This window comes from Coprinopsis cinerea (genome assembly GCF_000182895.1).
Source record: "Coprinopsis cinerea okayama7#130 chromosome 8 map unlocalized cont3.8, whole genome shotgun sequence".
NCBI classification, from domain to species: domain Eukaryota; kingdom Fungi; phylum Basidiomycota; class Agaricomycetes; order Agaricales; family Psathyrellaceae; genus Coprinopsis; species Coprinopsis cinerea.
In genome coordinates this window covers 853,117-877,126 of record NW_003307537.1, presented here as the reverse complement: position 1 = coordinate 877,126, position 24,010 = coordinate 853,117, and the positions used below count along the sequence as shown (strand labels likewise).

The following is a 24,010-nucleotide window of genomic DNA, read 5'->3' as shown; positions in this document are numbered from 1 at the left end:
TACCTTCCACAATCCACCGTCCTGGTTGCCGCCCTCACGCTCAGCACGACTTGCATGCCGGTAGTATATGATTGTAGTAATAACATACAGAAAGCTCACTCTGCTAATGAACCGTTCTCTAATCCGTGTCCATTCTGTTGCCAGAATCTCGGTTCTCGTGATCTGCCTGTTCTTGGATTGCCCTCAAGAAAGGACCTAGTCCAAGACCCGCTTCTTCTGGGAGGCCCAACTGCCGCACGAACCCACCCAGCAGCCCAGTTCGTAATGCTCGATCTAGGCTAGCGGCCGCAGCTTTGAATTGCGTCGAACTAGGGGAGGATTTAATATGTTGAATCGACGGCCAACTGGGAAACACTCACTTCACGACTCGCTGTAGCGCTTCAGCCGAGGGTGGGACGGGTAGATCCGATGGTAGGTGAGGGAACAATGTGGGGATGAGCTCAGGGTGGTTATTGAATAATGGTGCGAGGTTAGTTGGCGTCAGGACGTCGGTCAGTGCTGAAAGTTGGTAGATTGGTGAGCATTCAACGAAACCAGGGAGGTGCATGGTACACACCAAAGGCTTCATCCTCAGCAGCAGCAGCGGCATCGTTGCCTCCACTTCCTCCACCCCTCAGGATAGCCGCGAGAGTAGCGAGTTGGTCTGGCGGGTATTGGCTACCAGCGCCGCTACTGCTTCCTGCAGCCGGAGCAGCTGTTGATTGCGACCCGCTGGTAGATTGGATGTTAACGTTCCAGCTGAGTTCGCTTTCTGGGTCTTCCAAGAGTCGGTTCACGTTGTCAGCGAATTCTTGGTCTCGGGAAGAGTCTGCATCCTTCAGATAGCGGGCTCATTAACGACTGAAGGGATTCATTGCATTCAGAAAGGATTACCTGCATCCAGAACTAGTTGAATAGGTTGATTAACGTTAATGAAATATCACAGCGAGGAGAGACTCACGAAGTGCCTCGAGCCAGACGATTCAAACTTGAGCACCCAAACCCGTCCATTAGATTCGGTGACCTTGGAGAAAGTCGCATCGCCAGGGAACAGAATCAAATCCTTCAAGTAGTACCATCAGCATTAAATCCTCTGCGTTCAAGTACACCACGAACATACATCAGCAACCTCGTTCGTAATTCGATTCTTCCAAATGAAATGCAGTAGCCCATCCTCCCCATTTGACAAGATAATCGCGCCCTTTGTAGCGTCTGCATCGACAAACTTGGTGCCTTCTCGTCGAAATGCCCGGCCAGCTTTGAATGCTAGAAGTGTTTCGGCCATCTTTCTTGTGTCTCTGGTTTCGAATACAAATGGGTAACGGGTGGGGAGTTGACGATGAATTGGTGGAGAGACGCGACGAACGACGCGTCAGTGCTGTGATTGGAAATTGCAACTCCGCCGGGATCTGATGCAGACAGGGGCTGTTGCTTGGCTGTGAGGACTTGAATCTTGTTACGAACGACGACGACCAGAGATGGACTTTGACGACTACCCAGATGCCAACGCCGGTTGGGGGGTTACCTCTCCACAATCTGGGGATATATTGAAGGATGCCATTCGAAAGGAGCAGATCCTAAAGTGCGTTGAACTGCAGAATACAATTTAGGTTTCCTTACTGAGGAGAACAAACTGAATAGGGAGATCTTCTCGTGCCAGGAGGACTTGCGCGGTATGTGCCTTGCATGCTTTGAATTGCTGATTGGCCTGAACCCTTCTTGTAGCCATGTTATCCAAAGCAGAAAACGTCCAGAAAGAAGTAGACAAGCTCATTTCGGGCAACGAGACTTTGCAAATGTACATCGACAACTTGACGGTGCAAATGGCTAAACGGCGATAGCAGTCGAACTCTCCTTGCTCCTCTGCATAGCATATCTTCTCAATTTGAACGTTGCAAGCCCAGACGCTATGCAAGTTGCGTGCGCGTGTATTACCCGGGAATAGCATATGACGAAACAATGATATACACCTGAAAGACTTCCAGAAGGAAGCGAAACTGCGAATGTCCAAGCCGACAGATATCCAGAGGGGGAATAATAATACAGAGTGGTGGTGTGAAATGGAAGGCTTGTGGGGATGTGCTTGCCTAATGACTCTTGGATGCTAGCCATTGCAACACGATGTCTCTGAACAGGTGATGAGCGCGGTCTTCAGAAGAGCGAGAGGGAAACTTACAGATTGTGCTGGCTCTTCATCGAACACTGGAAGGAGGCTCTGCTTTAGAACGCTGCTCGTAAGCTGTGAGAGGACACAAACCGAGTAACACTGGTGACAAGATTGAATTAGGTTTGCTCAAGGGAGATACTAGCGCTAGAACTCACCGACACAGCCCTATCTGTAATCTTGTCCAGTTGACTAGAAGGGAGCGGCCATATTAGCAGCAGTTTTGGTGTACCGGGGGGAATAGGGCTTACAGGTTTTTGATCAGTTCTTTGACGGAAGCGTGCCCGTCCAAGTCGTTTTTGTTCCCGAGCTTGAGGGAAGTGATTATCAGAGGAAGGGTGACAAGCGCTTGCGTTAACGAGTAGCACATACCACCAACAGTGGCACTCCTGCCAGCCCAGGCTGCGAAAGGAGTTGGTGTAGCTCAAAGCGTGCAGTGTTGAACTTGTCTTGCTATAAGCGTGCGGGCCGACCCAATTAGTGAGGGCGCGAGAAGGGATAAAGACCGGAACTAACGTCAACGGCGTCCACAACATAACTGAGGGGATAGGGAGTCAATACATTGCCACGGGTGGGTAAACGACTGTTGCTGCGGACTCACACAATCGCGTCCACTCCATTGCAATACCTCTCCCACATGGAGCGGAACTTTGGCTGACCTGCATCGGGTCTGGTTAGCCCCGGGTTCATGCACGGATAACAAGGACCTGACCAGCGACGTCCCAAATCTTCAGTGTTACATTGCCCTTCCTGATCTTCCGAAAGTTGAATGCCACGGTGGGCACAACATCTTCGCTCCACTACGCGACCCGTATTTCGTCATTATCCCGGCTCCGGTCTGGCAGTACTGGAGACACGAACCTGGCCAGAGGTTATAACGTTGACAAACGAGGTCTTCCCAGAAGCCTGGTAGTAATAGACTGTCGGTGGGCCATCGTAGACACAACAGATAGCAACGGACCTGTAACCCAACGACGGCAATTTCAGCCTGTTTGGAAAAGAATAACCTACGAAACGTTATCAGCCAGCCTTCACAGGTAGACAAGAGTTTGCTCACCCTGTGAACCATTGAAACAGTGACGTGAAGAATCCCGCCATTTGAGAAGATTCTGGACCTGTTGAAGGCGGTGAATTGGAAAGAAGCCAAAGAGGACCCTTTGGTCACAGCTGATCTCTGTGCTTGTCATGGTGAAATCATTGATCCGGGCCGACTCTGTTCCGTCATCAGATGGCAGCGCTCCCCGTTTTGATGGCAAGCTGCTTTTTCGTCCAGCACCGTCACGTCCAAGGGCGCGTCCAGGACGAACACTTGTCACCATTTAAAACCTCTATGCTTCACAATACCTGCAAAAGGGCGCTCTTCTCACACTTTGTATCGTCCTCGTCGTCTGCATCATCTTCAAGAGTCGCCCATGTTGCTTTCTTCTCAACACCGTCTGCAACACCCCAACAGGCGACACCCTCAGCGGTAGAAACAAGTCCGGCGCTTAATCATGTGAACGACATCCCAGGACGACGTTCTCGACGTAAAAAGAAGAAGTCCTCCAACGCACCGACACCCTTCCTCAGTGGACTTCATGCGCATGTCAGGCAACAGGCTCAAGAGAAACAGACCAAGGACTTCGCGGAAGAAGGACGGGCTATTCGGAGGGAGTCCACCACTAGCACAGAGGAACAGCTGAAGGAGACGGACACACTACGTTCTGAAAGATTTTCTTTCGATGGCGGTCAAAACGGCACCTTGGAGGTACCATCCTTGACGGAATGGCGCGCACTAGAGGGCGAGAAGAAGAAGGCTAGTAATCAGGAACCGCCGACAAGATCTTCATCTGTCACTCAGCACTTGCAGGAGATATACTCTGAGTCGTCAGCGTCGAGTGCGCCAAGCAAGAATGGTTCGAAGGCCACGGCGCCGACCCTCAAGACACCTATTGCCAAGAAGCCATCCCCTCTGTCGCAGTTGATGGAAGAGAATTGGAAGGAAACAGAGTGGAAGGACGGTATGTCCCTTCATTTCAGGGCCGTATCCAGCTCACTGACCTGTGCTTGTAGATTTGACTGTGAAGGCAAAAGCTCAAGGCCAAACCCTACTCAAGCCATCGGTGACGGGACGCTTAAAGAAGAAGAAGAAGAGGTCCAAGTCCAATGAGACACGACTGAGAGACCCGCCCCCTCATGGTGCACTCATCCGGAATGAAGTATCTGGAGTGCTGAAGCCAGAAGGAGAGGTTCTTCGAGGTAAGTGTCCCTTTTGGCTCCTTTCGGTGCCCGAGACTAACGAATAGCGATTAGATATTGTTCCCAATTTCCCTCGCCCTCCAGTCGCGAAACTTGCACACGGGTTGGATCGTGTATTGTTCAAGTAAGTTACCTCTGTATTGAATGCAATGTCCACATCTAACATAAGTCGTTCTATAGTCCAGGTGTCCATTGGGTTCAGGATCCGCGATCGAGAGTTTACAACTTTACCCCATGGTTAGAGAAGATACCAAAAGTATCAGAATTCGACTACGATCGCATTCCTGGTTTCGTACCCAGCTCGAGGGACAACGACCTGCGCTCCTTGGCTTTGCGAGAAAAGAAGCGGTTCTGTGGATCGACATCATCGCTTAGCGGTATCCTCTCGCAGTGTTATTTCTTGATCTCCGAAACGAAAGAAGTCGACACGTCCTGTCTCAGCCAGGCGTTCAGGAACCAGGTACGTTATGCCTGCCGTCAGGTCTGCAGCCATGTCTGACGAATTTTACAGCCCAAGACGTTCTCTCCTGGACAACGATGGCCGGCCTCCATCATTCTCAACTACAAGGACGGGGTGTATTGCATTGACTCGGACAAGTCCAAGACCGATTTTCCAGAGAAGACAGTTCTTACTTGGCTGGTAAGAGACATCCCTTGCTTCGTAGAGGTTTTGCCAACAGGTTTGTACAGGGCACGCTCCTGGAGAAATTCCTCACCCTCAATCCGGCCAAATTTAAGCAGTTGTTGAAGGCTTCTCCCGAACCTCCGGAATCAGAATCCATGAAAAACGAGCGGGAACCGTATCGTTACGCCAAGGTGCGTTCTCTTTCATACCTCCCGGTCGCCCATTGGTTCTCATGCCTGGTTAGTCGAAAGCATTTGTTATGCGGTCGCAACTGGATTGCTATGACCCTCGGTTACCTGGGACAGGAGTTTTCGATATCAAGACGAGAGCTTGCGTTGCAACGCGGTTAGATATTCTGAATTATGAGGTGTGTCCCTATTTTCTCGTCGATGCCTGTCCTCAATTTGACACGCGTGCAAGGAACACACAGGATATACCATCAAGAAACAGACCGGACGATTCGAGAGCTTTGAGAAAGAGTACTACGATCTGATTCGTTCCGCGTTCTTGAAATATAGGTAAGCAGTTCTATACTGTGCTTGAAGCGATGATGCTCATGGGTTATCCAGTTTCCAAGTCCGTATTGGAAACATGGATGGAGTGATAGTGGCATACCACAACACTGGCAGGATGTTTGGATTCCAGTATATCCCTCTCTCCGAGATGGATGCTTGTCTTTACGGTTCCACCGAACCCGGTGTCGGCGATCGGGTGTTTGAAAAGTGTGTGGGATTGATGGAAAAGGTTATGGATGAGGTGGCGGGTTGCTTCAAGAAACAGGTACGCTGCGCAGATCGTACCATGCCACCGCCTTTTCTGATTCTTTCGTCAGTCCCTCAAAGCTACCTTTGAAACCAAAGAAGATACCAAGGGAATGTACATCTGGGTGGAACCTCTTGAGTGGAATGGACCCGAAGAGCAGCGTCCAATTGAACAGCTGCGCGTTGAGGTGACGAGTTACCTCGGAGAGGATCCTGTAAAGGGTATTAAGGCAGCCGTCACCACTGACGGAGATTGTACGTATCACCCTTCCCGTGTTGCCCATGTGTTCTCTTATACTGACCGGCTGGCTGCAACTCTCAGGGACAATGAAATACAAGATCTCACGGCTGACGTTGACAAACGAGACCAAGCGAGAGAACTTGGCGTCCGCCAGGGCAAGACAGAACCCTGCCTTCCTCATCCCGTCGCATGTTGCGGAAGACGAACTGGAAGCGTACTGGGCTTCGCTCAATCATAGCGGGAAGCCTTCCGAGCAAGAAGCCGAGTTTAATCCCAACTTGTTTATGCAGCCGCCACCTGCGATTCAGCATCTGCGGTACTTGTCCAGGGTTGGTAAGGCGGAGTCGGAGAGAGAAACTGAGTTATACGGGGATCAGCCCAAAGTTGTGTGGCGAGCGAAGCGCCCTGCTAGTGTATAATATTAGATACGATCTTTCAGCCTATTACTTTAGACTTATCCTAGTGTATTGATACTAATTATCCGCCACTCTCTACTAAATACAGTCTATAGGTGATCTAGAATATCACGTGTAGAGTGAAACGGGGAGCATCCTTCCGCAAAGTGGGGTAAGACAGACTGTGGCCTGTTCAAGACGACCGCAATGGCAGTGATGATGGAGGATGCGGTATGCCAAGGCTCGGTTAGGTCGCTTCCTGGGTCCTGACTGATCTTTTCGCAGTCTCATCATCATACAAAATCCCCGAGCGATACTGAGGTAAGCTTTGTAGATTTTAACTTGAATCTTCTTTGTTCCGTTACCACCACCATGAGCAACGACGACAACGCAAAGGCGGGGCGCAGGGGATGGATGGGCATGATCTCCAGGCCAACGTCGGCCAACTCTACTCGTCCCGTCGCCATGGCTCGCACTGGCTCTTCATCGAGCACCCAGAACGGCGCGTTGAGCAAACTGGGACTGGGCACACGCTCTAATCAGTCTTCGGTCGTCAATTTGGCAACGCCCAAGGAGGGCGAGGAGCTCGATATCAGCAATCCCAGCTCAAAGGCCTCCACGCCAGCTCCAGAGGCCCCAGCAGCGGTCTCGTCCTCCAGACCCAGCCTGTCCCGTCCCTCTTCGATCATCCGCAATCTCTCTTTCGACTCTCCCCCGAATTCTGTTCCTGGAACACCCAAGCGACGTTTGTCCAACAACATGCTGACCTCGCCCTCACAGGATCTAGACAACCAGGCCTCGCAAATCATTATAAACGCTCTGGAGCGTACCAGTTCCCAGCAAACACACAAGTCCAACGCCGACTCGCAGAGAAATCTATTCGGCAAGTCGTTGAGCAACATGCTATCTCTGTCGCGCACCAACACAAAGGAGGACGATCGCGGGCGATCCCTCTTCAGCACAAGGCGGAGTAGTGGCAAATCCGCCTCCCAAGCTCCTCCCGAGAAGCAGGCAGCCTCCCGTAGTCAATCGCGTGCCCGCTCTTCTTCCCCATTCTCCCTGCGCAAGTGGCGATCCCGCGGCAACGACTCCTCTCCGCCACCCCAACCTGTTCCACTCGGGCACTCCGATGTGGAGTACTCCGAAGCAGAGTCAACGGTCCAAAGTCGTTCGGCTTTCATGGATGGGGAAGACACGGATAACGTTGACGACGATACCAGCGATGGCGATTCTGATGACGACTCCTTGAGCGACGAGGATTTCTTTGATCCCGTCACAGAGAGGAACACGGAACAGAACGCCATTATCGCCCCTATTGCCGCTGAACCCCTGCCCGAAGTCGAAGACCCCGATCCTGTTGGTGAAGGCGTTAACGTTGTGGTGCCGCTTGAACCCTATTTCCCGACTACCTTGAACTCTACGGGTGCTCGAGGTAAACGGAACCCTAGGAGGCGCAAGACTATGCGAACGCACGAACCGCTTCCACTCAACACCTCGAGGCCAGTATTCCAACGGGACCGCTGTACTATTACTATCACTCAAGGTGACCCCGAAGCCAAATTGACTGAACTGGATCGCAAGCGCAGACGGTATGTCGTGGCTAGTGATCTGAGCGATGAATCCCGATACGCAGTCGAGTGGGGGATTGGCACTGTGTTGCGAGATGGAGATGAGATGCTATTGGTCAACGTCATGGAGAATGAAGCAAAAGGTATGTTTTCTGTTGTCCCCCTCTGTCCATACTCTCAACCCTTCGCTCAAGTTGACCCGGAAGTGCCAAATGCTGCAGATCGTAGCACTAAACTTAGAAACCAACAAGAGGTGCGTGTTTAAATCTACCTTCGAGAAGGATTAAAGAGACTAGCCATAATTATTCCCAGCGTCAAGGAATGGCTTACATTCTCGCCCGTCAAGTGACGGGGCTCTTGCAACGTACTCGTCTCAACGTCACCATTGCGTGCCAGGCCTGGCATGCGAAGAATGCAAGGCACATGTTACTAGGTGTGTAGGCCCGAGTTGCGTTCGGTATTCAGTGTTAACTCTTCGAACCTGTGCCAGACATTGTGGACCACGTCGAACCTACCATGCTCATCGTAGGTTCCCGAGGTTTGAGTCATTTGAACGGGTAGGTCTTCTTGGTATTTTCTCTTCCTGTGTTCCTTTGCTAAGATACCCCTCAGCATCCTTCTTGGTTCCACTTCGCATTATCTAATTGAGGTAAGCTCGACTGCCTAAGCATTCACACTTTCCAAATAGGATTGTTAATGTTCTATTTAGAAATGTTCCGTGCCTGTCATGGTGGCTCGCCGTCGTCTCAAGCGTCCTCCCAAGAAAGCTGCGCACCTCTCGACCTCCCGCAGGCGTGTCAAACTTGCCGAAGCTGGTATTGATCGTATTGCAGGAAAGGTCGAAGAGGACGTCCATGCCATGCGTGATGAACTACAGAAGGAGGAAAAGCGTCGAGATGGCGGTCCGGGAAGTGTGGATCGTATGCCCGACTTCTCGTCTGCCGCTGAATTCAACGGCAACGACGACGACGATGACGCAGCTGAGGGAGACAATGAAGACGACGAAGAGCCTCCTACCATTGAAGTTCGCGGCCCGAAACAATAACGACTCGTTTACAATTTGCCACCCCCACTCCCTGTTAACTTTAATTATTCTATTGGGACGCCCGTCGATTTAAATCTAGAACTGGGGTTTGATTCAACTTATGATAGTGTACAGGATGACTTGCAATTCCGATGTATCAAGCAATGTATCAATATCAGGGCACAATCTAGAGATGCGAAGAAGCTTGAGGGACCGTGCCGAAGACTTCTTCGAGGAAGGCATTGCTGTTCGGCTCTCTTCCCAGGAAGTCCTGTCAGAGTAAGAGGGTCGAGTCAGTTCTGCCAAGATCCGGTAGGAGAGGACAGCGGGGGACCGTTAATTTACCTTGAGTGAATCAAGCTCTTCACGGCTTCCACCCCATCGCAGGATCTTGTCGCGGTATTGCTTACCGCGGGCAGGGTCGAGAGGATCGGCCTTGAACACAGTAGCTGAAAGAACACCATTAGAGATCGACTCGTGACCGGAGAAATTGGGAAGGTACACACCATACATATCGGCGGCGAAGACCAATGAGTAGGTGTATCCGTAGTAGCCGGCATCGTAGCCACCAGTGATATGACCAAAGGTGCCTACAGACAGTGGACGATGGTCAGCAATCATTGCCGCTGCTTATCGAGACCAGATTCTTACCTTGTCCGGGGCAAGGCTTGCCAGACTTGACGAGCGAAACCTTTTCCCTGAGCGAGGACCAAAGGTTGGTGTAATCCTCCTTCTCTTGGTCAGTGTGAACCTTCAGATCGAACTTGGCGAAGAAGATCTGGCGGAGGTAGAACAGGCCAACGTTGACGTATCGGCTGCCCCGTGATTCAGCTCAAGCTCGTGGGCTGAGGAAGCGGAAGACTCACCTCTTGATGATTTTATCGATGAGCTCAGGTGAGAGCGGCTTCTGGGTCTCGTAATGGCTCGACATCTGTTGGAGCACCTTGGGTTCCCAGCACCAGTTCTCCAACATCTGGGAAGGCGCTTCGACAAAGTCGCGCGCAACGCTATATTCAAGGCTGTGTTAGCCTGCTCGACACCCTCATGAAAGAAAGGCAAAGTACCTGGTACCGTGGAAGCGAGCGAACTTGGTGCGGCTAAGCAGTCCATGGAAGACGTGGCCCATCTCGTGGAAGAAAGTGACCACATCGTCATGTCGCATGAGAGCGGGCTTGTCTGGGGTGGGTTTGGCCAGGTTGGCTACCATGGCGGCAAGCGGGTAGCTGCGAGAGCCATCCCGCTTCTGGTATCCCGATAGCAAGGGCCAAACCGCAGCGTGAGAGTACTTGGAAGCTGGAAAATGCAAGTCAGTCACTGTTACTGGAGGGGTAAGACGTTGGGTTCGGCGTCTTACGTCGAGGGAAGAGATCGAGGTAGCAGTAGCCAATGAAGCCCGACTCGTCCTTGGCGTCCTTCTCCCAGACGGCGAATTGCTGAACATCGGGGTGCCAGGTCGAACCCTTGATCTCCTCGAACCGTACACCAAGGAGGCTTTGGTAGATGTTGAGGATGGTCGGAACCACGACGGAGACAGGGAAGTATTCCTTGACGACCATGTCGTCCAAATCCAGTGTTTGCTCGATGTACTTGCGGTCATAATACCTGTAGTCCCAGAGGTAGAAGTTGCCGTCAAAGGGGAGGCCTCTCTCCTCATGGTCCTTCTTCTTCAGCTCGAGGAGGATGGCCTTCTCCTTCTCGCCGACTGGGCGGAGTTTGCTTTCCAAATCGTCGAGGAACTAGGAAACGGGTTAGGGGAAAACCCATGACAGAGAGCGGCCGCTACGCACGTCCTGGACACCCTTGCCAGACTTGATCATCTTGACCTCGGTGATGTAATCGGCCCATGTCTTGTAGCCAAGAAGGGAGGCGATTTGTCGTCGGAGGTCGAGAACTTTGTCGAGCAGGGGGACATTGATTTGCAGACGGCTTTCATGGCCTTCTTGTGCTCGTCGACGAGTCTCGGGGTTCTCGGCGAATTTGAACTATACGGTATCTTAGAGGAATGAAACGGATGTTGGGGAAGATAGGGCTTACGATCGGGAAGATGTCAGGAGTCTTGTAGGTAACATCATAGACGGTGGTATCGCCTTCCGTTCGCTTGGTGTAACCGGAAATGACATCTTTGGGGACGCCCTTGAGTTCCTCCTCGGTGAAAGTGATAACGCTCTAAAGAGTGATTTGTTCAGTTCTCGTACTGGACACATGTACCTTCACACACATACGTTCTCTTCATTGAAGTTTTTCTGTGTGATGAGTGGGTTAGCGCGACATCCAGCGCAGAAGAGGTTGGGATCACTCACGCTGAACTCGAGGCAAGTCTGCGACAGCTCCTTCTTCAGTTTCTTCAACTCGTCGCGTTTCTCCTCAGGAAGAGCCAAACCAGCGCGGGTTCCATCCAAGACCTAGTGTCGGTATAGATGAGCGCTGGGGAGATGGGGCAGACAACAGCATCACATACCATCTTCTCGACCAATCGCTGGTCTTCCGGAGAGAGCTTGTCCCATTCACCGGATTCCTTGAGGTTCTTCTCGGCAGCGACCTTTGCATTGTAGACGTCCAATCGCATGGACGATTCAACGCCAAAGTCCCGAACGAGAGATTCAGCTTCGTTGGATGCGTCGCGCAACTCCTTGCTGGGCGATACATTCTGGTAGAAGGCCAAGGGTTGCACGACCGAGTCCAAGAGGGTGTCTGATTCTGTGAGGGCAAGCTGGGCGTCGCGGTTATTTAAATGATTGCTTTAGGAGATGGAGATCTCGCGACAACTTACGAAGACCTGGAGCACAAGGTCAGTGGACATGTATGGGCTTCAGCGATGGGTAATTACCGATTCAAAGTTGCAGTCCTTGGGGTCGAGAGCCCCGACCTTGTCCATGACGGCCCTATCCTTCTCAATCGCCTCCTTGACGAGCCTGGTGATATCTTCAGCGGTGTGGTTCCATTCCGGAGGTGGTTGCGGTGGTGTCAAGCCCATATTCGACGACGATGAGATGGATGAGAATAGAGAAGAAGTTGGTAGTCTTGAGCGCGGGGAAGAAAAGAAAGATCTTGTGGACGAGAATGAAGAACCCAAGCCAAACGCGTTCCGGTTGCTTATGAGTTGCAAGGCTCGGACATTTCCAGATTGGACAACACCTGACCATTGGCTCAGCTGCGCCGCTGCTGGCCCTCTGGCCATGTTAAACGCTGCCAGTCCAACGGCCAGTGCGCTGCCCCATTTTAGCGCAGTCCTTTTGTGGCTGGCATAGAACGCTGCTTTGCGCGTCGTAACGCGCGTTAGAACCATATAGGTAGAGGTAGGGAAACTGTTTTTGCATTGCTGGCGGGTTCAACGTCACATCAAATGGGATTTGGTGCATCTAATCTTATCTCGGCTACACTGGACCTCCAGAGAAATGCTTCTGGGACTTCTTCATACACGGCATCGACGCTGGGATCAGTCACAACTTTCTGTACATTATCCTAGAACACAGTAGCTTGCCTCTTCCCGGACGTGGCCCCAGGAATCATGATGCATGACTCCGACTCTGAGCCCTGAGGGTATCAGTCTCGTTGCTTGTCCGTGCTTGTATCAGAGGCCGATGCCTTTGATCGCAAGGTTGGTCCATGGTCCATCATGGTCCATGCCAATCCGGCGTCGGAGGGACCAGGGAGAGGAGCGAGACTCCGTCAAATCAGCCCCTGTCTGCGGGACGTCGTCATCAAGTTGCCTTTGTCTCTATCCCTGGAACAGATCTCGAATGCCCTCTGGACTATATATGTGGACGCTTCATAATCTGGGATTACGATGAACCAAGTCCTATCTTTAAACCTCCTCTAGGCAGCAAAGAACGCGACGGGCCCACTGATAACGCATACCTTTTCGTCATCTCCACTTTCGTGGTTCCACACTCCAGAAGCAAGACTCTGAAACTACGTATTCTAGACAAGAAGCCTCAAACAAATATGTGCTCATAGATGACTGTCTATAAATTCTGTCTGCAGGATATACCCTACCTTCCTCACCCCCCTTCTTTACTCACAACTCGCTCCTGACGCTCAAATTTTCTGAAAAATGCCTGGTACTGGGAGCAATATCGAATCTTTGCAAGCCGAGATTTCTCGTCTTCGTATGGAGATGCAGGCCTTGCATACTAAACAAGGCGCGGACACAGTGAGAATTGGCGACTACCTTTTGACCAGGCTCGCTCAACTGGGCGTTCGGGTGAGCATTCCACCTTTCATCTACCGAAAGTTTCTCAACGAATGACATCACTCCTCGCTAGCATATGTTCGGCGTTCCCGGTGACTTCAACCTTGGTTTTCTTGTGAGTCTGTCGCCGCATGTCATTGTCGATGTCATTGACGCAGAACTTAGGATCTTGTCGAAGACCATCGTTTGATGGAATGGGTTGGTAACTGGTATGCACCATGAACCCAACTTTCGTGTGGTCTTCGTTAACTCGCCTCTCAGTAACGAATTGAACGCTGCCTACGCTGCCGATGGTTATGCCAGAGCCAAGAGCACCATCGGCGTCGTTCTTACCACGTGCGTTCTTGTTGAACGACCTCTTCGACTGTTGCACTAACAAACGATGCAGCTTCGGAGTGGGCGAACTGTCCGCAACCAATGGAATTGCCGGAGGTGAATCTCGCCCGTCCAGTTATGTGCAGCCAATGCTTACCTACCACCTCTTAGCGTTTTCCGAGATGGTTCCCGTACTCCATATCGTTGGAGTGCCAAGCACCACTCAGCAGAAGAAGCGACCCCTCCTCCACCATACGTTGGGAGACGGGAGATTCGATGCGTTCAGCAAAGCCGCCGGGCAATTCACCTGCTATCAGACCATGATAAACGACCCAAACACAGCGGCGTCCGAGATCGACCGCGCCTTGTCCGAATGTATTACCAAGGTACGTGATCTATATGCCTCCCAGCGTAGTAGCGAGTACTCAACGATAACGATATTCAGAATCGACCAGTCTATTTGATGCTTCCCACCGATATGGTCAGCTTCGAAATCACTTCCAACCGCCTGCACACGCCACTCACTCGACGAGAAACACTGAACGAGTCTCAAGTCGAAGAGTTCGTTCTGGATCTCATCGAGCTGAGAGTCAAGGAGGCTGAAGCGGACGTCGCGGTCCTCGTCGATGCGTGTGTTATGCGTTACGGCATCCGGAAGGAGGTTATGGAGTTTTTGAAAGAGACTGGCTTCCCTGTTTTCGCCGCTCCCATGGGTAAAACCGCAGTCGACGAGAACTGGAAACGCTATGGAGGAGTAAGCATGGCGCTATTTTGATAATTCGATGACACTAATAACTCGACTTTCACACAGATCTATGTTGGTTCTGTCACTCCTCCGGAAGTGAAGGAGCAAGTGGAAAAGGCTAAATTGATTCTTTCGATTGGTTCCCTTCAAACTGATTTCAATTCTGGGAACTTTACTTATAACATTCCCACCCGCCGTCTCATCGAAGTACGTATTCTCCTAAAATACTTCATTCCCCCTTTCTTCAGAAATACTGACGGTGACAATGTATAAAGCTCCACTCTTCCTACACTCAAGTCCAATATGCTGTGTTCCCAAACATCGGCTTTAAGGAACTGCTTCCCAAGTTGAAAGACCGACTTCAGCAATTCTATCCCATCGCCAACAAGATCCCCGTTACGCCGTTCGCCAATAGGCTTCCTCAAGAGGCTACGCAGTCGATTACCCAGGCTTACTTCTGGCCGCGAATGGGTCATTTCTTCAAGTCGGGCGATATCATTGTCACTGAAACTGGTGGGTGTTTTCATCAACTGAACCTCACGGACAGCAGTTGATAATGCCCTCAGGAACGGCCAACTTCGGTATCATGGACGTCCCGCTTCCACCCAAGTCGCACCTCCTCAGTCAAATCTTCTGGGGAAGTATTGGCTGGTCTGTCGGTCAGTCCCTATCCTTTCCCATCTGGATTGTCCGCTGATCTTCTTTCAGGGGCTGCTCTTGGGGCCGCGGTCGCGGCTCGGGAGATGAAGTCTGCGGGTCGTGTCATTCTATTTGTGGGAGATGGAAGTCTGTGAGTGTCTGGCCTCTGTCCTATTTTCGTTCAGAAGTGCTAAATAAAGCTTGCATAGTCAACTGACTGTTCAGGAGCTGTCGCCGATGATTCGTTTGGGTTTGAAGCCGATTATCTTTGTCCTCAACAACCACGGCTATGTTATTGAACGTATGATTCACGGCAAGCACCGGTACGTTCCCTTCTCCGCCTTTATCTCTCGTGGCCCACGTTAACATCGATATGCAGAAAATACAACGACATCGCCGACTGGAAATGGTCCCAGCTTTTGGACGTCCTCGGCGATCGCCAAACCGAAACGGCTTCGCACACCCTCACCAACAAGCAGGACCTGGATAGGCTGCTCAATGAAGACAGCTTTATGAACCCGGACAAGATTACGCTGATCGAGGTGTTGATGGATCGGTTGGATGCGCCGAGGATCTTGAAGTTGCAGACTGAGCTGAGCAGCAAGCAGAACATCTATGCTCCGGCCAAGTTGGGTACCGTCAATAGCCCGGTGTAGGTTGGTTGAATTGCTTGAGGTTGGGGCGATTTGAATGGACCCTATTGTACTTGTATTATCAATTGCTAAGATATGAACTACATCCTGCAGTGTGAATCGAATTTGAACTCGAAATGAACAACTCGATGAATCCCATACGACAACTTCGAAAGTTCAGGGACCTGTTGTCCTTATTCTATTTGACTCAAACAATGGCCCTTCCAACCTCTACACGCTATTGTCATTGCGGCTCCGTGACACACCTCTGACAAAATTCAGCTCAACAGATTCCCTTTGATTGGGCTCGCGCTTAGCACAGAAAACAATAACGCTCGTGTCGCGCTGGAATGCTCACCTCAGGCCAGGCGGTTCGATCACCGACACAAGGTGAAGCGGGTCCGAGCATGGGCACCCTACAATTGACAAGCACGGCGCTCGAGTACCCGACGGAATGCAAAGGTGAATAGACCGCCATCCTCCGAATTCCCTTGACCTTCTACAGCCCCACCGCTAACAAAAACGAACGAGCATCCCGATTGTTTTTTGAAATTAAATTGTTGAAGTCGTGGTTAGAATCTTGGACACTCTCGATTGCGCGCCGCTTTGGAATGATGCATGGACCTTTTGAAAAAAGGTATAAAAGGTAGGCTGGATGCAAGGTGGATTTCTCACTGTTCGCAGTTCAAATCACACATCAGCAATGGACTCCTTCACCACCGTCAACATCCCCACCAACTTCGAGACCGGCGGCGGCTCAGGCAACGGTGCCTACTGCGTCATCGCCTAAATGTTTTTTTTTGGCATGACAGCCCTGGCCTTCCATGATGGCTCAGTGAATTGGTATGTCTTCTTTTTAGCTTCTGTCTAATTCTTCGGGATTGTGCTAACTGCTCCTTTAGGAGCATTCAATCACATCCGGATCCCTCACTGGAATTATAGAGGCCTCAGGACCATGTGTTCCAGTTGGAATCATAGTTAATATATACCCTTTTTTTGTGCGCAATACTTGAGTGCGATCTAGGGATAAGCGGTCAATTGAAGTGGCTCAGATGAAACGATTAGTCCTCTCCTACCGAAGAACTCTGTGAATCGGGGAGGTCAAAATCAGGGGCAACCGAGTCGGACGGCACCAAAAACGGTAAGCAGTATCTGCGAAGAGCGACTCTACATTGTGCACATAGTTGTCAAACACAGGCCAGTGCTGGACGGCTTCTTCCGCGGATGACTCGTTTACGGTGGGGCCACAGGAAGCTGGACTATCGGGCGTCGGTACACTGCCCAAATTCAAACTGTTTAATTAGTGCGCAGGGAGTCCAAACTTGTAGCCAGTGTACTACAAATCGACTGTGACGCCTTGGCAATACATTGACCCGTCGCGATATTCTCGTTAAGCTGTCGTCTTCTCGTATAGGTGCTGGGAGTACTGGCGCCCCGTGAATGGGACGTTTTCGACCGTGATGATGCAACGTTAAACTGGATCCTTGCATTCCAAGTGTCCACTTTGGCATAGATGCGGGATACGTGGGACAGAGCCAGGACCGAGATTTCAGTACCACTCTTCCCCAGGATGGTGTCTGTGAGGCCTCTCCATAACCCCGAGAAATTTGTAGAAGAGAAAGGTCGAGTGCAATTGCGCCCTGAAAGTCTCGAAACATCAGTCTAATAGCAAACTCGAGTCGAGCGCTCACGTACCTGTCTCTGTCGCCAATTGGGACATAGATCGGGTGTTTTCAAGGTCCAGGAAGGGGAAGGCGAAGGACCTCGCGCAGGCGCGGAGGCAATTTTGGATCCAACAAGCATTGGAATGCATAGTCGGAAGAGGGAGGGAGTTTGGAAAAGATCTTCTTCACGGAAGAGTTCTTTATTGCGTTAGGAACCACGTCGCCGTCCCGAATAAAGTGAGATTGGAGCAAATAAACCGTCTGTAAAGACGGTACATGAGCCAGGGCCTTGGAGATAGCCACAGCGCGAGAATAGCGTACACGGTCTCGCGGTGTACCATCCAGTTGAAGTTTCCAAGTCTCTTCGTCGTAAGGGTGCGTCTCCTGATCAAAGGACAAGGGCAGCGCTGGGAGAAAAGGTCGTAATCCACATAAAAGGCTTGGGCTAAAATGGTGTCAAGTAATTCCTCTGGCAACTTTTCTATTGAAGGGGGGCTCAGAGAAGACAGCATTCGCTTGAGATCGCGAGTCAGTCACAAGGTAACCTTGACACTTGGTGCCAGAGTCACGTGACCGACGCGTGCGTTGGTTCGTGTCGCGAGGTGTTCCAAGTTGAGGCTACAGCGTGCACCTCGAGCCGCTCATCTGCTGCCCGCGCCGCCTTGCGTTGGTCACATCTGACGCCGACAACAAGCAAGAATCGTCCGTTCGTCGACGAAACAGCCACCCGAGCGAGGCCACCTTGACTGGAAGCGAAACGAGTACCATTCGCCATGTCCACATCCCACTCTGGTAGCGATTCGGATTGCTATTCAAGCGGATACAGTGATTCGGATGATGACGTTGTAGAACGCAAGAAGGCTATTCCTCGCGTCCTTGCAAATTACTACCTCGAACAGGTCCTTGGATCAGGCTACTCTGGTACGAACACCTCATCCATCGCAAGAGGCATTTTGCCTTCGATGAAGACTGTGGTTAACTAGGCTCGCAATAGGCTCTATCTACAGGGCGAAGCATCTACATACCGGAAAAGTTGTAGCCCTCAAAGTCCAAGATGTCGACCACGAATGTCCAACAAATCGATACGAACGCTACCTCTACCCATATTTGCAGGGAGGGAAGGGGATGCCGACACTGTGGGCCGCTGGGATGCAGGGAGGCTGGGATTACCTTGCCATTGATCTTCTGGGTCCAAGTTTGGATAACCTTTTCAGACAGACTGGAAAGGATACCATGGATCTAGGCAGCGTTTGTTCAATCGCCATGCAACTCGTCAGTCAACCTTGTTTCCGAGGATCCAGCACACCAGCAATACTGACGATGGTGTTTTAGATCGCCCGATTACAATTCATGCACACAAGAGGTGTCCTTCATCGAGATATTCAACTCGGAAACTGTGTCATTGGCCTTCCACCCAACGACAAGACGATTTACATGATTGATTTCGGGTTTTCGAAACAGTATATTGACCCGCACACTAAACGCCACATCACCGACAGTCGGTCGAAGCGGAGCTTTATTGGCAATTACTGGTTCAGGTGTGTCGGCTTTGTTTCACGGCTTTGTTGGAGGGTCTAACGAGGCATGCCAGTTCAGTCAACGTCCATTGCAGAGGCCGAGGTCAGTTCATTTGCTTCCTACTGCATTGCTGTCATTTTATGAAATCCAATGTCTGCAGTACCGTCACGGCGAGATGACCTCGAGGCAGCGGCCCTGATGCTTATCCATCTCCTAACACCAAGAGGGCTGACCTGGACACGCAACGGCATCCCTAAAACTGATGAAGCACACGATGCGTTGATGGATGAAAAACGCGCAGCCAGGCCTGAAGATCTATGTCGAGGCCTACCGGTCGAGTTCGAAGACTTCCTTCGGTACACGCGCAAACTCAAGTTTGAACAATGTCCCGACTACGAAACTTGGATAGAGAACTTCAGACAGCTGAAGGTAGAGAGTGGCTATTCTCCGAGTGAGGATCTGGTTTGGCCGCCACAACCTCCACAAATGGTGAGTTCTCTAAATGGTTAGATGGATTTGGAGACTGAAGTGCCTCTAGCGCAAACCGGTTACCATTCACACCCCACTCCGTATTCGCGTGCCCGGTGCGGTGCATCGAGATGAGATGGAGGGTATCCTTAATGGATTAACCAATCTCAACCTTCAGGCTGCCAGGCCTGTTTTGGGAGATCGGACCAACGTGGTTCCCCGCACATTACTGCTATCGAAGGAGAAGCCGGTAGCCACGGTTAATGTTAGCAGTGGCTCAGAGGAGAACAAATCGGCGCTTCCCCAACGTCGCTACGCCAAACCGAAGGCAATGATATTGTTGGACCTGGCAAAGAAGGCGTCAACCGCTACCGACAATGCTTCACTAGCTCGACTGGTGAAGGAGTTTGTCAAGGCGTTGCAGATGAACAGTTCGAGAACGTTGACCAAGGAGGGATCCCAGTTCCTCGATGTGCTGTACAAGCAATTGGACGATCCTTCGGTGTTCATCCCTCCAAAGCGGTGCGTATGAATTGGCGCAGTGATCGGAACGGGAAAGTTGACCCCCCGTATCTACATTTTATTCAGGCCAAGCCGAGGAAGGTCTACTATTGAGCAGCAGCAGCAGGAACCAGCTCGCGCCAAGTTTGGGGTTATAGCGCGACTCCGCTATGAAGTCAAGTCTGCACCAAGCAACAAGGCCCTTGGGAGCCTCGTGTCGGATTTCGCGAAGGTGACGAACAAATGTGTTGGAAGAACCATTACAAAAGTGAGTTGACGGGTTTGTCTGGTATTCGGAGAGGAATTAATTCGGCTCCCAGGATGGCTTCGTGTTCCTTGAAGGCGTGGCAGAACGACTCGCTGCTCTCGGTCGCTAAGTTGAAGGACATTTACATAATCTTATCTATTGTACATAGCAGGCTGAAGCATCTATATCATAAATAATGTTGTACCAGTATCCATCCCCCTTGCGCGGAACGCACATTTCATTGCAGGTGATTTTCTGTAAATGAAGGACGGAGGCAATTCAGAAGTTTGGGGGAAACTGAGGGCCTGTAACGCAAGAATGGTCGGCTGTCCTGCTTCTGATTATTGATATCGTCCACAATGGCCTGGCTGGGCAAATCTAGGGTGCGGCGAAGACGCTGATAGACGCGGATTTCAGGGAGAATGTGGACCGAGAAATAATTGTGCGACCCTGATTGGCACCTTCCCCAAAAGCCGACCGCGGCAAAGTCCGATCAAAAATTCCTCCCCATAAAATCCAAGTCGTTTGAGCGCCTCTGTTTCCCTCACCAGCCGCTGACCAGGCCCCTCGACAACAAGGGTTTCCTGTCCTTTTCTTTTTTCTTCTCTTTCTGCTTGGTTTCAAGCTTGGGTTTTGGGCAGTATGGGTGTAAAGAAGGCAGACGAAGGCTATACCACCGTTGACCAGGGGGTCTACCCTGTCCCGGACATCCCTATCAAGGACTTGCTAGCCGCAATTCCGTGCGTCGAGCTCGCTGTTCACATTGTGGCACCATACTAACGACCAGATGCTACCAATAGTCCCCATTGCTTCAAGCGTTCAGCGTGGCGGGGCGCGACCTACGTGTAAGCACATGTCCGCTTAATATATGCCTGCGTGGCAGTCACTGACCGTTCCTTTATCTAGGTTCTGGGATTTGTTCGTTATCGGCTGCGCTTACAAGGCCGCTTCGTACCTTGACACGCTCATCAACCCTGCCACCCTCGAGCTTCCTCACCCTTACGCCTACACCGCGCTCCGTGTCGTCGTCTGGGCCCTCTACACCTTCATCGCCGGTCTCTTCGCCACCGGTATCTGGGTTATCGGTCACGAATGCGGTCACCAAGCTTTTTCTGAGTCCAAGGCTGTCAACAACGCCTGGGGATGGGTCCTTCACTCTGCGTGAGTTATTTTTATCCACTGCATTTCCTTTGCAGTTACACAGAGCTGACACGTGATGGCGACGATCCTCGATTCAATTACAATTCCAGTGTCGGCGTCCCTTACTATTCGTGGAGAATCACCCATGCCAAGCACCATGCCTCCACCGGCCACATGACCCAGGATCAAGTCTTCGTCCCCCACACCCGCTCTGAACTCGGTCTTCCGCCTCTTAACCAGGAAGGCGAGAACCTCCTTGGCTCCCGCGTTTCCGAGGTTATCAAGCGCGAGCTTTGGGATGCTCTTGGTGACTCCCCTATTGGTGCTATCATTGGCTCTGCAAAGTATTTGCTCGGTGGATGGCCCGCCTACATCTTGATGAACGCTTCTGGTCAGAAGAGGTACCCTAAGTGGGTCACTAACCGTACGCTGCTTTGTGGCTTGCGCTATTGGTTTGATACTGATGAAATCATACTTCAGACTTCAATCCCAACGCGCCCATGTTCGCTCCCCACCATTACAACCAGGTCCTCCTGTCCAACCTTGGTATCATGATCTGGCTCGCCGGTATCATTGCTAGTATCAACCACTGGGGCTTCTCCACCGTTCTTGTTGTTTACCTCATCCCCTACCTCTGGTGAGTACCCCGGAGCCTATTCTGGTCAAACATCCATTGACGCGACTGTAGGGTCAACCACTGGCTCGTCTTGATCACCTTCCTCCAACACACCGACCCCTTGCTCCCCCACTACCGCGCTCCCGAGTTCACCTTCGCTCGTGGTGCTCTTGCTACCTTTGACCGAAGCTTGCTCGGTGACTTGGGCCCAGTTATGGCCTGGCTCGGTGCCCATGCTACAAACGGCATCTCCGAGACCCACGTCCTGCACCACGTCTGCAGCAAGATCCCCCACTACCACGCTTGGGAGGCCAGTGAGGCCCTCAAGAAGGTTGTCAACCGCGCTGGTATCCCCACTGAAGGCCGACCTGGTGGCTGGAGGGAGGTTTACCGTGTCTACAAGGAGTGCAAGGTATGTCCACGAATCCTTATTAAGGGTTACTCCAGTCGCTAATGACCCATCTCTACAGTTCGTTGAGGACGAGGGTGATGTTGTCTTCTTCAAAAACGCGCATGGTCTTGCCCAGATGCGCCCCCAGATGCCCGAGACATCTGCCAGCGACTCTGGTATTGAAGTAGAAAAGTAGAGGCTTCCGCCTACATTCCCCACCTACACAGTTATACCTTACTTGACTTTTCTGTCCGGGAGTTGGTTACACAATAGATAGACTGGACATCACGGCTAATGATATGAATTCTACCTCGTTGGATCATCCCAAGGGCCCTCTGTATTTGAAGCACTGAAGCTGATAAGTACTATTATGTGCTCCTACTAGATCAAGAATCGTCCGTCATGCTTTTTTGCAGTTGGTCTTGCCAGGCCTCAGCGAATTCTTCGATGCTCTTGCCGCTGCTGAGGTGAATGGCTTCGAGGGGCATCATGTTGTGTTGGTGGGTTGGCGCGTTTCTGACCGCGGCAGGATGGGATGCAGAATCGATGGTCCGGAACTCGATGTGGTCTGGTGGTGAGGATGAAGCGATGTCCCGGAGATCTTCGTATGAGAATAGCAGGGAGTCGGTGCGGGGTGAGTAAGGGTTAAAGTCGATGATGTGACCTCGCGAAAGGTCTTTTGTTAGCAAAAAGTCGAAAGTGTCTAACACAGGAAATGTGGGTTAGTTGAGGGTTCGGTTTTGTGAAATAGGATGGGACGTACAGTCGAGTTGATTTGGGATCCGAGGTTTGACTTTGGTTTCAAAGAAGGTTTTGACTGCGGTGAGGATCCTGTCCTTTGTGGATGGTTCGTTTAAGAAGTCGTAATGGTTTGTATCTCTTTGCGATATGCCTACCGATCCTTAGGATTTCGTTCGCAGAAGGGGGGACTAGGACACGCACCGATTAATCTGCCATCCCGTACGAAACAGCGCAACTCGCGACTTGGGTTGACTGCGTACCACTTTCTCAGTACTAATTCCAAGTCGTAGTGGGGCCATGATCCCTCGTCCTTTCCTTCGGGACCATGTTCGTATTTGCGGCACCCCTCGAATACGCTACTAGGTTCCAAATCGTGCGAAATGAAATCAGAGGATTTGAGTAACATGTACACATCTGCAGGTGATGTGCATTTAAGAGGGGAGGAAGCTGGGAGGACCCATGCTGCGTCCTATTTGATAAGTTAGACATCGTTGGAAGAGGGCAGGGACTAAAGGGAAGTACATACGCGCGGAGAAGTAAAATTGAGTTTGGGAAAGACGGCATCGTATTTTTGGATGCAGGCTCTGATTTGGGTGTCTAGTTCTGGGAAGGAGTAGGTCGGTGGTGGGGAGCCTTTCTCTTCCTCATCCCCGTTTTCGCTCTCGTCTTTGTCGTCGTCGGAGAGTGTACTCTCAGCAGGACTAAAAAGGCGGATCGCGAATCAGTATCAGTATCAAATTGAAAGGAGAGATAGTAATGGAGACTCACACATCTTCAGATCCTTCTGGTACAAAAACGCTCTCCGATTCGAGGTACTCTCTGAACTGAGCCGAGAGAGGCTTGATTATCGTGGATTTGATGCTGACATCTGAGAAGATTGGGTACCAGGACGAGAATTGAAACGAGAGGATGTACGAGGGTGTCTGATCTGGGAAAATGGGGACCGTGCAGGTATTGGCGGCGTCAGTGTTGGTGGCAGGAGATGAAGACGACATTTTTGAATGTGGAGCGCGACCGCTTGAAGTGTTGATTAGATTACTTATTACCGAGTCGGTCTGCCCCTATCTGGTCCCGACAGGGGTGCTGAAACGTCCGCCGCTGCATGATTGAACCAAATGTTTTTAGACCCAAAACCGAAGATCAAAGGTGGCACTAAGAATTGCAACAGGTCATTATACAGCGTAAGCGTAGCAGGACGACAATAGA

The 24,010-nt window shown here is 51.2% G+C and overlaps 12 protein-coding genes across 12 annotated transcripts; 7 read left to right on the top strand and 5 right to left on the bottom strand.

Annotated features, from left to right (window-relative positions):
• Positions 1-34: 34 nt before the first annotated feature.
• On the bottom strand, positions 35-1,264 carry CC1G_03459 (hypothetical protein; the record flags this gene model as incomplete). Its single annotated transcript, XM_001835625.2, has 6 exons — positions 35-308; positions 360-498; positions 557-815; positions 874-885; positions 941-1,042; positions 1,100-1,264. The coding sequence occupies 6 exons, from the start codon at positions 1,262-1,264 to the stop codon at positions 119-121; spliced, it is 867 nt and encodes a 288-aa protein (XP_001835677.1). The 3' UTR covers positions 35-118.
• Positions 1,265-1,457: 193 nt separating this feature from the next.
• Positions 1,458-1,820, top strand: CC1G_03458 (hypothetical protein; the record flags this gene model as incomplete). The annotated part of the gene is made up of 3 exons (XM_001835624.1): positions 1,458-1,561; positions 1,621-1,652; positions 1,705-1,820. The coding sequence occupies 3 exons, from the start codon at positions 1,458-1,460 to the stop codon at positions 1,818-1,820; spliced, it is 252 nt and encodes an 83-aa protein (XP_001835676.1).
• Positions 1,821-1,887: 67 nt separating this feature from the next.
• Positions 1,888-3,275, bottom strand: CC1G_03457 (Arl8a protein). Its single transcript, XM_001835623.2, has 12 exons — positions 3,201-3,275; positions 3,105-3,150; positions 3,005-3,049; positions 2,856-2,943; positions 2,745-2,802; positions 2,660-2,681; positions 2,516-2,596; positions 2,395-2,453; positions 2,302-2,335; positions 2,237-2,245; positions 2,156-2,181; positions 1,888-2,106 (listed from the first exon to the last, which is right to left on the bottom strand). The coding sequence occupies exons 1-12, from the start codon at positions 3,239-3,241 to the stop codon at positions 2,067-2,069; spliced, it is 549 nt and encodes a 182-aa protein (XP_001835675.1). The 5' UTR covers positions 3,242-3,275; the 3' UTR covers positions 1,888-2,066.
• Positions 3,276-3,473: 198 nt separating this feature from the next.
• CC1G_03456 (hypothetical protein) lies at positions 3,474-6,427 on the top strand (the record flags this gene model as incomplete). The annotated part of the gene is made up of 11 exons (XM_001835622.2): positions 3,474-4,143; positions 4,196-4,381; positions 4,466-4,505; positions 4,562-4,841; positions 4,893-5,021; positions 5,072-5,197; positions 5,251-5,373; positions 5,427-5,524; positions 5,576-5,786; positions 5,839-6,022; positions 6,090-6,427. The coding sequence occupies 11 exons, from the start codon at positions 3,474-3,476 to the stop codon at positions 6,425-6,427; spliced, it is 2,385 nt and encodes a 794-aa protein (XP_001835674.2).
• Positions 6,428-6,775: 348 nt separating this feature from the next.
• CC1G_03455 (hypothetical protein) lies at positions 6,776-9,016 on the top strand (the record flags this gene model as incomplete). The annotated part of the gene is made up of 7 exons (XM_001835621.2): positions 6,776-7,148; positions 7,191-8,114; positions 8,193-8,224; positions 8,284-8,404; positions 8,462-8,528; positions 8,584-8,620; positions 8,681-9,016. 7 exons carry the CDS (start codon positions 6,776-6,778, stop codon positions 9,014-9,016), a joined length of 1,890 nt encoding a protein of 629 aa, XP_001835673.2.
• Positions 9,017-9,182: 166 nt separating this feature from the next.
• CC1G_03454 (metallopeptidase MepB) lies at positions 9,183-11,969 on the bottom strand (the record flags this gene model as incomplete). Its single annotated transcript, XM_001835620.1, has 14 exons — positions 9,183-9,266; positions 9,341-9,444; positions 9,502-9,585; positions 9,647-9,810; positions 9,862-10,002; positions 10,060-10,288; positions 10,350-10,731; positions 10,783-10,977; positions 11,030-11,161; positions 11,218-11,238; positions 11,296-11,397; positions 11,454-11,705; positions 11,766-11,771; positions 11,823-11,969. The coding sequence occupies 14 exons, from the start codon at positions 11,967-11,969 to the stop codon at positions 9,183-9,185; spliced, it is 2,043 nt and encodes a 680-aa protein (XP_001835672.1).
• A 1,052-nt stretch (positions 11,970-13,021) lies between these two features.
• Positions 13,022-15,542, top strand: CC1G_03453 (pyruvate decarboxylase; the record flags this gene model as incomplete). Its single annotated transcript, XM_001835619.2, has 13 exons — positions 13,022-13,199; positions 13,261-13,302; positions 13,353-13,396; positions 13,449-13,523; positions 13,576-13,619; positions 13,674-13,888; positions 13,948-14,256; positions 14,314-14,454; positions 14,523-14,760; positions 14,814-14,906; positions 14,956-15,037; positions 15,096-15,209; positions 15,266-15,542. The coding sequence occupies exons 1-13, from the start codon at positions 13,050-13,052 to the stop codon at positions 15,540-15,542; spliced, it is 1,824 nt and encodes a 607-aa protein (XP_001835671.1). The 5' UTR covers positions 13,022-13,049.
• Positions 15,543-16,221: 679 nt separating this feature from the next.
• Positions 16,222-16,308, top strand: CC1G_03452 (fungal mating-type pheromone; the record flags this gene model as incomplete). The annotated part of the gene is made up of 1 exon (XM_001835618.2): positions 16,222-16,308. The coding sequence occupies one exon, from the start codon at positions 16,222-16,224 to the stop codon at positions 16,306-16,308; it is 87 nt and encodes a 28-aa protein (XP_001835670.2).
• Positions 16,309-16,814: 506 nt separating this feature from the next.
• CC1G_03451 (hypothetical protein) lies at positions 16,815-17,238 on the bottom strand (the record flags this gene model as incomplete). The annotated part of the gene is made up of 2 exons (XM_001835617.1): positions 16,815-17,158; positions 17,214-17,238. The coding sequence occupies 2 exons, from the start codon at positions 17,236-17,238 to the stop codon at positions 16,815-16,817; spliced, it is 369 nt and encodes a 122-aa protein (XP_001835669.1).
• Positions 17,239-17,818: 580 nt separating this feature from the next.
• On the top strand, positions 17,819-20,046 carry CC1G_03450 (CK1/CK1 protein kinase; the record flags this gene model as incomplete). Its single annotated transcript, XM_001835616.2, has 8 exons — positions 17,819-18,103; positions 18,177-18,454; positions 18,515-18,720; positions 18,774-18,802; positions 18,861-19,189; positions 19,239-19,690; positions 19,757-19,937; positions 19,990-20,046. Exons 1-8 carry the CDS (start codon positions 17,956-17,958, stop codon positions 20,044-20,046), a joined length of 1,680 nt encoding a protein of 559 aa, XP_001835668.1. The 5' UTR covers positions 17,819-17,955.
• A 422-nt stretch (positions 20,047-20,468) lies between these two features.
• CC1G_03449 (fatty acid desaturase) lies at positions 20,469-22,369 on the top strand. Its single transcript, XM_001835615.2, has 7 exons — positions 20,469-20,656; positions 20,717-20,761; positions 20,823-21,077; positions 21,167-21,480; positions 21,537-21,693; positions 21,745-22,084; positions 22,143-22,369. The coding sequence occupies exons 1-7, from the start codon at positions 20,559-20,561 to the stop codon at positions 22,257-22,259; spliced, it is 1,326 nt and encodes a 441-aa protein (XP_001835667.1). The 5' UTR covers positions 20,469-20,558; the 3' UTR covers positions 22,260-22,369.
• An 80-nt stretch (positions 22,370-22,449) lies between these two features.
• CC1G_03448 (cytoplasmic protein) lies at positions 22,450-23,799 on the bottom strand (the record flags this gene model as incomplete). The annotated part of the gene is made up of 5 exons (XM_001835614.1): positions 22,450-22,766; positions 22,827-22,955; positions 23,006-23,273; positions 23,331-23,505; positions 23,573-23,799. The coding sequence occupies 5 exons, from the start codon at positions 23,797-23,799 to the stop codon at positions 22,450-22,452; spliced, it is 1,116 nt and encodes a 371-aa protein (XP_001835666.1).
• Positions 23,800-24,010: the final 211 nt, after the last annotated feature.

Coding starts and splice junctions, on each gene's coding strand:
- CC1G_03457 (XM_001835623.2), bottom strand. CDS start 3,241: ATGGCGGGATTCTTCACGTCACTGTTTCAATGGTTCACAGG. Junction 3,050..3,104: donor TTGCCGTCGTTGGGTTACAG/GTCCGTTGCTAT, acceptor TATTACTACCAG/GCTTCTGGGAAGACCTCGTT. Junction 2,336..2,394: donor AAAGAACTGATCAAAAACCT/GTAAGCCCTATT, acceptor GCTCCCTTCTAG/TCAACTGGACAAGATTACAG.
- CC1G_03449 (XM_001835615.2), top strand. CDS start 20,559: ATGGGTGTAAAGAAGGCAGACGAAGGCTATACCACCGTTGACCAGGGG. Junction 20,657..20,716: donor GACTTGCTAGCCGCAATTCC/GTGCGTCGAGCT, acceptor TGCTACCAATAG/TCCCCATTGCTTCAAGCGTT. Junction 21,481..21,536: donor CCCTAAGTGGGTCACTAACC/GTACGCTGCTTT, acceptor ATCATACTTCAG/ACTTCAATCCCAACGCGCCC.